An 11,283-nucleotide genomic window follows, 5' to 3' on the forward strand; every position below is an offset into this window, starting at 1 on the left:
GAGTTGATTTTAGGCAAAAATTTGTCCCCTTTTCCATTTTCGCCTAAAATCAACTCTTGAAAAGATACATAATTAAATAGGAAGAAAAATATGACATTTTTCGAATTTTTTTAACATATTGTGCCGGCAAAAGTTAAGCCCACGTTTTTTTTTATGCGCATAGAAAAATTTTCACTTTTAGTGATATTTTAAAGCCAAAAAGCCAAAAAAACGATTAATCTAAATATGGACTCTTCGAAACAGATACCGTCTGGACTATTACTGTTAGGGACATAATTAGAATACTTCGTAATTACTTCATTCAGAAGATAGACTTACAAGAGTAGGTATTACAAAATTGTATTGTGTTGTATCATCTAAGCATACAAGAATGAAAAAAATTCACAGGGTAAAAAAATCATTGGTTAAAATTAAAAAAATGAACTTTCGGGGTAGTGTCTTCAAAAAAGTATCACCCTGTGTCGAATATAATAGGTCCGCAAAGGTGTTGAAAACGTGAAAATAAATGAGAATAACTAAAAAATAATAAACTTTTTCACACCATTGAAATGATATGGGCTCAAGTTCAAAACAACGCAGCAAAGAAAAATGTTTTCCTTAAATTCTGTCCCAACGAATATCGTATGGAATGTAATCACTTTTGTATAATTTTATGTGTGGAATATTGCAACATTCCGTAGGCTTAAAATATAAAATGTAAAACGTAGGTATTACATTTTTATTAATCATTCATGCGTAATTTTATTCAGGAATAAATTTTTACCGATTTATTTCATAGTTGCGCGAGCATCAAAAGGTATAAAATGGACAACACATAGTAGATATAAGTAGAAAAATAAGCTATAATGTATATTAGTAACAAATTAGGTAATTACAAAATTTATGTTAAAACATTAAACATTATACTTTGTCATTTAAAAAAATATAAGAGATGGTAAAAAAAGAAACAAAAGATACCCGTATAAAAGAATCTATTTTCTTTGTTTAAATTAACAAAATTAATATGTCTTTAAAATGCATCGATTATACATTCCAATACACAAAACTGCGTAGTTTACACACATAAATAATTAAATTAATAACATATGTGATATTGAGGAGTGCCCACACGCATTCAAATAAATTTAATACGAAAATCGACGCCCCTTATACATTATTAAACCCCTGGAAAACATTTGTAATTATATTTATTTTAATATAAGCCAATATTTGCCGTTTGAGAAGCTACACTGGTACACTGGATAGGTTCGACATGAGGCAAGATGATGCAATATACGCGAACACATTGCATCAGCCGAAATGTCGTGAAAAGCTTTATTTCAGCTCAGCACAACCTACCCTTAACGTTAAATTAATTTTCAGCCTCCTTCAGCAAGTTTGCGGCGGATTTTTTTTATTCGAATTTCTTTGCAAGAACGCTCTATTAAACTAAGTAAATTCAGAAATAAATCTCGTATTATGAATATTAAATTAAAATTTTTTGTACAATGGTCACTCACCATGCTCACAGGACACCACCATTCGCAAAATTTATGCTGAAATTACTGATACGGAACTGCGACGTTGCCTTTATATAAGCTTTGTGATAAACAACAACTTTTATTAATTCCAATGTAAATTAGTCAGTTTTAAAGGAATGGAAATATGTTTGTGATAGTTGAGAGGGAGATACCTGTTACAGTATCCTTGGACATGGAATTTATGCAGACTTGTGCCTGCAAAACTGGATTTTTTGACGTTGAGAAAATGATCATTGCCTCTGTTTACTGAAATGGTATTTTTATTTCGTTCTCGGTATTGCAAAAAAAAGTAGTTAACGACGTTTACTTTGGTTTAAGCAAATTATTCCTTTTTTCTGGAGGAATCATATTTATATTATTTATTAATTAATGAAATAAACCCTTGCGCCAAAGGGGTCAATCAAGGGTTATTTTTGGGAAAATAATTTTACCTGACCAAAAATCACACATTCATTTCAATTTTATTTTTTTTATAGCAAAATAACCAATAAATAAGGAAAAGAAAACGAAAACTATACCACAAAATATATCTTCACACAATAAGTTATTAAAAAATTGTACTTATTTTTCAAATTTCGTTAAAGCTTTGTCTCCAAGTTAACAAATAAATAAATACATAAATAATAAATTAGTTGAAAATTCAAGTTTTAAAAATCACCTTCAATTGTCGCTTCACCGAAAAAGTTAACAAATGTTTGCTACAATTAGAAAGACACGTTTTTTTTTAAATTACAAATAAACGATTGGAGCGATTTATAATATTTAATAATAACTGAAGTTTGGTATGGATTTAAAATTTTTTCCACAAAGATATTATATACACATTAGTTTTTTTAAATTAATATATAACGTATGTAGTTTCTTGGGTGTTAGATTTTATTTGAAATTTGTTTTTCTGTCAAAATATTTCAAGTTGGATTCACAAAAAAATAGTTTTGCTGAATATCAAAAATTTCCGAAATACATGGGCGTCAAAAAAAAAAAAATTTCCGATAACTATTAAGAAAAATTAATCCTTTGTTAAAGACTAGTATGTAAAAGGTTCTAGCCACTGTGTTATACGGGGTGTTTGTAAATAAGTGCAAAATATTTTATAGTCTTCGATATAATTTATTCGGGCAATGCTAATGAAGAAACAGCTACCAAACGTATTAAAATCATTAAATGATGCTACAAACCTTCCAAGAAGTTATCTCAGATTCTTGTTTCTAATAGCTACAACATTGCACAAATATCTACGCGAATGTTGCTACGATTTATTGTTTAACATATTTCTGCATTTTAAGGACTGATTTTTGTATCATTGTAGAAAATGAACTGTTTAGTTACAGTTGCATCAAAACTAATGGTAAAAAACAAAGAGTGAATTTTTAAAAATGTTTGATTTTAAGCTTCAGATAAGTCAAGCAGATATTTTTATAAAAGTCAAGCAGCTTGAAGGTATTTATATGCATTTAAATAATATATATTATTCGCAAAACTAATTATTGTAATACTAAAATGTTTTCGAAAATAATGTAGAGGCTTTAGTCATGTTGTACGCTTTGATGCTAATTAATATTGTTTTTTTTCATTCATTTGTTCTAGTCTATATTATACCTAAAGTACCTTATTTGATTATTACTCATAAGTATCGTGTCATTTAATATTTTCTTTATTCAGGGTAAAATTAGCAAAATATCACTCATATCTTATGATAAAGATTGAGTTCCAAACATAAGATTTATAGAAAAATGGTTATTCAATATCTTATTTAGAATCACATTCGTCGAAATTTAAAATCTTGACAGTCAAAAAATACATTTTGTTTATAGATTAATTTTTATTGTCGTTTTCAACCTTAAGATTCAAGGAGACTTTCTCTGTTTTGAGATTATATTCAGTGAAGCTTATTATGAACTAGGACACCAATCTAATTTTTTTTATTGTGCAAAACCATACTTATCGTATCAACTTCGACGTCACCTGTTACGTGGGTGTTGTATAATAATGAAAACGTAATATTGACAGTTGGTAGAAGGAAGCGCAAAAACAAGCGCTTATAGGTGGGGAATTCTGGAGGGAAGCCTAAACAGTTGAAGTTAGAACAGCGAAGAGTGAAAAGTAAGACGATCGGTGCACGGTGAAAAACTATTAATTAGCAGATAATATCCTTTAAGTACTTTGTTGTTAATTGTTCTATGTAATTTTATGAGTGTGATGGTTATAGATGTTTAATAATAATAATTCTTTGTATGTTTAGCCGCCATTGCTTTATGCTCAAGAGCATATATTTTTCAAAGATGAAATTGTTACAATTATTATTAACGATTGCTCATTATTTATAACATGTTAAAATATGTATATATTGTCGTGACTGCCCAGATATTGCAATAACAACTCCTTTGTTTCACATTTAACTTGTTTTGTCATGATTACGTTGTTCTTTGATTTCTTGTGCTCACTTTATGTCAAGACGCATTTAAGGGCCTTGTTGAATTCACTAACATTTTCTCCCGTGAGGAACGAATCTGAAAAAAAAGAATAATTAAATACAAAAAAAAAAGAATTGCTAAAGCAGGTCTTCCGAAATCTCAACTATAGCTGGATTACCTCCCGTATGGGACTCCAGTACCTTCCGGCCCTGCCGGCTAACTAACACCAAACCTCTTCAGTTTTACTTGGAAGTGTGTACGTCTGATTTGAGTGAGGTGACATTTAGTGACACATTAAATAAGTAGGGTGTTATTTATCATTAGCAAAGGATCTTAATTTATGCCATTTGTTAGCGGTTGTTTTGTATTTATATTTGGGTAGTTAGAGCAGCGATCGTGGGTTTCTCTGCCATGCTTTGCCACAGGAGCTCTAGGTGACCCTGGCACTTTCATAGAATGAAAAATAGATGTATACAACGTAGGTATTCCTTATGACTATCACATATTTTTGGCCACAACTACGTTTATATATTTTTTTCGATCGAACCCGGGGTTGTTATACTACATTATATGCACGATTCTAATAACTTTTTTGTTTATAGCAACCTTATAACCTTCTAGATAAATTTACTGGAGTGACTTTTTCAAAAGTTTACTTAAAGGATTTTTATATTGAATATCTGGCCAAGTAGCTTTAATCAGAATTAATCCTAAAACTCAAATTTCATCAATTGTAATGCAAAATACTTTACTTTTCCACTTTAAAAATCCAGGGGATGTTATCAATGCCTAGTGAAGAAAAATTAACTATTAACTGACATTATTATTAAATAAAAATTAAAATTATTTATTACAAGCGTCCTTACAAATACCTACGACATGTGAATGAAGCTTTTCTGTATTGCATCATCTTTTCAGATTCCATTATGAATGATTCTACTAATACTACAAACTTAAATCTGAGAGTACTATGAAATGGCTGATGCAATATTTATTCTTCTTATAGTAAGGGTCAATATACCTTGTTTAATTAAAACAAACAATTACAGCTCTCGAATACATTTGTTTGAGCAATTTTTCTGCTTTTCCTCACCAAAACATTCCTGATATGTGCGACTGGTAATATTTATTTCAATATTACTTATCCCGTTTCATCTTTATTAATTTTTTATTAGAAATTTTCAGAAATTGGATAATATACAAGTAGGTGTAGAATAGTTATTAATACAAGCAATTAATGCACCAAACGCAAGCTTAATATTTTGGAAATTTTGTCGACACAGTTTTTAAAAATGTTAGAGAGAGATCTTCAGCTGTAGAAATTAGAATAGAAGAACACAAAGATTACGTAGAAAAGGGGCAATTTGGGATATAAAAAAATTTCATCTGCAAACGATATTTTCCTATATTGTGGCAAAATATGACAATTACGATGAACCAAAGGCTTCAAATCCCCAAGATAGAATTGTGCAAACGGTTTGGTCCGATGAAGCAATCTCTTTGTGGACAATGCTCCTGGAATCGTAAAAGCAAATCAACGTTGTCTTCGCTTTTGTCTTCTCCAAACGAGAAATACCTATTTTTGGAAAATCCTGTTTACTTTGGAACATACCTTGTTTGCTACAATTACCAAAAAAGAAGGAATTGATAGTAGAATAAAAGTTCTTGCTATGGAAGCAAATAAACAAAATTTAACCAGTGAAACCTATTTGAAAAAGAACCCTCATTTCTAGTTCTGAAAATAAAACCAAATAGATTTTCGATATGCTAACAAATTCTGATTTAGTGATCTGTTTTTGATTTTTAGTTGGGGAAAAAAGAGTTTCATAGAAATAACCGTTGACGTAAGGGTTTATTAAATTATTTTTTTAATTTTTTTGGCATTTAGCAAAATACACAAATAAAAAAATGATTTCAAAGAGGGAACTTGCTGTTTTCTTCAAAGATAAATTTAATATAATAAAACAATCATCAGTATTATTAGGAACAATATGTACCAATAAAACAGACATTTTTTTTCTCAATACAATATAGAATAAATTCATAATTCGCTTAGAACCATACTATAGTTAGTTTCGATATAATCCTACAAAATCGTATGAATAGTTGATTATAAAAAAATAATCTCGACTAGAGGATATACTTATCCCAATAGTAAACAATGACATAGCGAAAGAGACGTATTTTGTTTACTAGAAATAAATAAAATTAATTTGCCACGTGTTAATGCAGGCTTGATATAGGTATTTGTTTTTAATATAATATAAATCCGCCTCTAGATATGTAAATCCTAAATATTCTGAGAATTGTTGAGTGGCATTCAAAAAGTAAAAATTGCTTCAACATTTGAAATACTGAATTAAAATTTATTCAGAATCAATTACTGTATTTTTTGAAACAGTTAAGAGATTTGTTTTTCTGTCTTGTCATTATTATTATTATTATGAAAGTCACTCTCTGTAAGACGTTAAATAAAAATTAAAAATATTTATTTTAAAACTAAGACAGACTATTTCGTTCCCCTTTACACTCCATTAAAACACAACCTACTTATATGTTATCGTAAACAGTAGTTCTTATTAAACTAATTGTAAAATATATTCATAATGAATAGGTATATAATATATACATATATTGTAAATAGGATATAATTAAATATAAGCTGTTACGTATTATTGTTTTTTTTTTATATACAAAAGACCGGTTGAAGGTGTGTGATCCTGTCTGCCCAATCAAAACTCGTGGTGTGATTCTATTAGAATATACCAGGTGATTTGCACAAAACTAAGATACATGCAGCAATGTGAAAAAGTTGTTGTACTTAACACTTTACCTAATCTGTTTTGGTCCACTCTGTAAGTTTGTAATAATAATTTATTAAAGTTGTTTAAATAAATTCCACTGGAAATACATATTAATATTAATTTATTCATTAATTCTAGGCAAGTGAGACTAGTTCGCTATAGCAACTGTCTACAAATAAACATAAACCTAATTATTTATAAATTCACGTCTAGAATTTTTAAAACGCATCCCACTGTGACCCGTGGCACAATATATCTGCGGGGAACTTTTTAGATTAATTAAATGGTTGACTTAATCACTTAATGTAATTAATAATAATACAGGGTGGTTCCCCATGCAAAAATAAAACTTTTATTAGAGTAAAGGTTAAGGTAGATTACAACTTCTAGAATCTAGAAGCTGCTTTTATGTTTTTATGTGAGATCTAAACTGTGGATATACATGTTCACTTTTTTCAACTGTGCTCATGCGCAGAAATAATAAGTCTTCTGTTTCTCAGCAGAACCAAACAGTATTTATTTGGTTACTTTAAAAATATTCACCTTTTTTCCAATAAACCAATATATCAGGACCAATGTCCAGGTATATTTTCAGTTGATTGCAAAACCCGGTGACGTATAAATATCATTACAGTAAACTTTTTTCGAAATAAATGATACTAAAATAAAACAAGATGCCATATTTTGAATTCACGGATATTTTACTACAAAAAAAAAATGTTAGTTTCTTTCATATCCATAAAAAGCACCATTTTCAAGAAAAACAGTTTTCCATTCAGTGCTGCACCAAAGCTTTATCACATTTCAAAATTCGTCAAAATAAAAAGATTTAGTCTTTTTTACAAAATAAATTGGCTGTTTCCTTTACAAAAAAAGTGACAATAGTGATCATTATTGACAAAAAGTGATTTAAGTGACCTGACTGGAAGCTCTGTCTACGCAAACTTTTAAGGGGTAATTATTTTAGTGATTTTAAAAGGATTTTCTAATCAACGATTTGTACATCTATCGATTTTGAGGCGAGAGCAAAAAATTATTTTCTAAAATATCTTTGAAGGCGTTTCAAGAAGAATTGGTGAAACTTAGTCTAATGATTTATCAAGTTAAACCTCACTGAATTCGTTTATAAATACGTGTACCAGTGGCGGAGATACAGGGAGTCACTTTCACTAAAAATCTCAGAAATTCGACTCCACTGAATATTTTGATAATTCTATTACTGCTTCCAACTCCTTACGGTATTCCCAAGAAAAAATATATCCTATATTTTATTCGAAAAATGAAGAACCATTTTTTATTTAGTATTTTTTAAATTTTCATTAACGCTACCAAGCATCAAGGCCTTGACCAAGTACATCATAACATAACCTAAGTATATGTAACTAACAACAACCTACCTACCATAATTCTTGAATTACTCATTTCATAAAAGAAGGTCTTAAAGTTTCTAAATATACGATTTTAAATACGGTGAAAAGTCAGAGCAAATAATTGACACAGTTTTTTTCCGAGACATTCCCCTTCTTATCTTTCACAAAAATTAAACATTTCGCGTCATTGATTTCACAGTCACACAAAAAGGGGTCTGTTCCAAAGATTAGATCCATGTACGAGTATACTTATGTTTTTGACGCGCTGAAGAATAATCCGGCGTCAGAACTGCTCCATCACCCCCCATTTTTTTTTTTTTTTTTCAATATAAAATCGCCCTTAAATACAGAAAATACGGAAAATCTCGCTTTGAAGGAATCATCATTACGTATAATTGGAGAAACCGACTAAAAATGAGACGACACTAATTGTAACAAGATTTCGCAGCGTTGCCAACTTAACATATCTAGTTACTTACCAAAGTCAGTTTAATATCAAAGTGGTGTCACGGGAAAATTTAAAATACTTTGTAGGTAGTCCTCATTAAATAAAATAATACTAAAGTAGTAAAATGAATGCATAATGACACCCAATAATAATAAATTAAGCGTAAAATTTTGTGGTACTTTTTTTTTATGTAAATGTAACGTAAAATTAATTGTATATCACGATCTTATATTTTCCACAAATACTAATTTTAAAATCACAAAAAGTCATCTATTAAAATACTAACTTTTACCAAGTTATAATAGTATTATATTGTTTAGTTTATTTTGCTAAATAGATTTATTAAAGGTAAGTGAATTGGTGCAATAAGTATTAAAGACTAAGAACGTTGACTGAAATATTGAGCGAATATTTCAATCAACACCAAAATATTCTTTTTTAGGTTAGAAAGAATACACAAGGTATATTTTTTTACCGTGGCAATATTCCTTAATGATTATCTTAATATATACATAAAAATGTTAGTGTGCTTAGGTAAACCAACAATTGTGCGGTATCAGGAATTAAAAGGTCGATGCAGAAAAAATGAGAGGGCAGTGCAGATGACTAGATCAGAAGGATCAATAGTTGCAGTTTGACAATGATTTCACAATAATCAACCCCTGGCTGATAACACCGCTGCATTTTTTTTTTTTTAGGAAAAGTGTAATATTAAATGCAAATTAAAAGACTTATAATAGTTAGATTTTTATTTAGATTCATTTACAGAAATTGTAGACTTATTGCTATACAAAATGTTTACTAGTGAATTTTTCTGATGGTAATAGAAAAGCCAATGTATGTAAACAAAAGCAATAACATTTGGTAAAAATTCTACAAAATATAAATCAATATACTCAAGACGTAGAGTGTAGATGCGGAAATTAAAAAAATATATAAACAATATTTATGTTTGTCTTACATTCAAAATACATAGTAAAATGTGGAAACAAAAAAAACAATTCTTTTAATGATTAAATTGTTATTGTTGCCCAGCAAAAACCTCGAGGAGGTCTGAGCATGTCTTGCCAAAAATCATTTTTTATTAACATCATATTGATAATTTTTTAATTTGCTGTAAGCCTTCTACTAAAAATTGAAAGTAACGCGGCCCATTCAGATGTACAGGTAGAAAATGCGGCCCAATTAAACGATCGCCATATACTCCTGTCCATACATTGACACCCAACCTCCTCTGAAAGCTAAACCGACGAGTAGTGTGCGGGTTTTCATCTGACCAAATGTGACTATTATGGCTGCAAAGAAATTAGCTCTGTTTCACTTTAAATAAAATTTAATATTGAAATTACAAAACCCCAAGAGTTCAAATAATTTAAATTTTATTTCATAACCATTTCAATTTCGTTACAGAAATAATGTCATAAAAAACCAAACTCACTAGATAAATTATAAAGAGAGGGTGAAATGTATGTAGTATTTAAATATTGACTGTAAGTAATAGAAGATAAAAATACAATCGGACGGAGACAAATAAACAACTCGGTACGTATTTCCGACCTAGGTTAACCTGTGTCGAGGTCAATAACCTTCTAATTTGCACGTGTGCACTTTAGTGTCGTCGCAAAAAGTTGTCGGTGTTTTATCAAAGGAAAATCGTGTCATCAATGAATAGGGATGATTGTTTTCGAATGTACGGTTATTACAATTTATCATTTTTAATATTATTAACGTCTTCACGTTTTATAATTTATTATGTTAAATACAGTTTTACAACACAGTTTTAGTATTTCAGTTTATTATTCAATATGCAGTTGCGTATAACCAAAGTTTACATAATAAATATAAACTTTAGTGTAAATCTAAACTTTGGTGTAACCCAGGTATTGTTTTTGAGAAGGCAATACTTATATTTTTTACCTGTTTAAAATGCCAGCACGAGTAAAATATCATTCCTCCGTCCAGATCACTTTGTTAATAAAGTTCTGCTGCACTTCGATTCAGGAACCAATTGCAAAATTCAAGACGATTGGGGAAATCAGCTGCTTCTAAAGCTTCAACTTTTTGAAAATGTGTTACTTTAACTCCTTTGCGGGAAAAATGCGGGAGGGTGGTAGATTTGAATAAACGCTTTAAATTGTTAATAGTTTTGTAACCGTGTGTAGTGTATTTTGTATATTCGGGTATTTAGTGTGCCGACTCTTTTTATTTGATAAAATACAGTGTGCCTACAAACCTCTGCTTTATTTATTTTCTTTTAACGAAAGTTGACTTCGAGAAGTCAGGCTTGTTAAAACATTTTGCACTAAGTTAATACAATTATTAAAATTAGTTATAATAAAATGCAGCATGATCCTTTATTTACTTGCATTTTATTGGTTTCGTACATATGTATCCGTATACTAAAGCGGATTAATTAAATGTGAACCACAGATTATGATGTGAACTTGGCAACGCTGTTCGCTTCAGCTGACGATTTGTTCGTGACATTACGTTACAAAATTTTCCGAGCATCCGGGCATCTGGCAGGGCCGCCCTCTTAGCGGGAGTTATGGGTTGATTTCCTTCATTTTTAAAAGTCGAGTAAAAATTTTTTTTTCCGATTTTCTGTCTTTATTAAGTCTTCCGAATGCGTAATTAAAATTAATGAAATTATGACTGAATCACCCTGTATACGGAAAATTCCACTGTAGGGGTATAGCATTTGAAATAATTGTAAAAAGAGTTTGG

The 11,283-nt window shown here is 29.7% G+C and overlaps 1 protein-coding gene across 1 annotated transcript in view; it reads right to left on the minus strand.

Annotated features, from left to right (window-relative positions):
• Positions 1 to 1,587, minus strand: part of LOC108908721 (4-hydroxyphenylpyruvate dioxygenase) — a 10,358-nt gene extending 8,771 nt beyond the window's left edge. Inside the window, exon 1 of the mRNA XM_023457277.1 lies at positions 1,500 to 1,587. Coding sequence (XP_023313045.1) covers positions 1,500 to 1,502 — 3 coding nt within the window. The 5' untranslated portion in view covers positions 1,503 to 1,587. The remainder of the gene's footprint in view (positions 1 to 1,499) is intronic.
• Between the last annotated feature and the right edge of the window lie 9,696 nt (positions 1,588 to 11,283).

This window comes from Anoplophora glabripennis, unplaced genomic scaffold, assembly GCF_000390285.2.
Source record: "Anoplophora glabripennis isolate ALB-LARVAE unplaced genomic scaffold, Agla_2.0 scaffold29, whole genome shotgun sequence".
In the NCBI taxonomy this organism is placed as follows: domain Eukaryota; kingdom Metazoa; phylum Arthropoda; class Insecta; order Coleoptera; family Cerambycidae; genus Anoplophora; species Anoplophora glabripennis.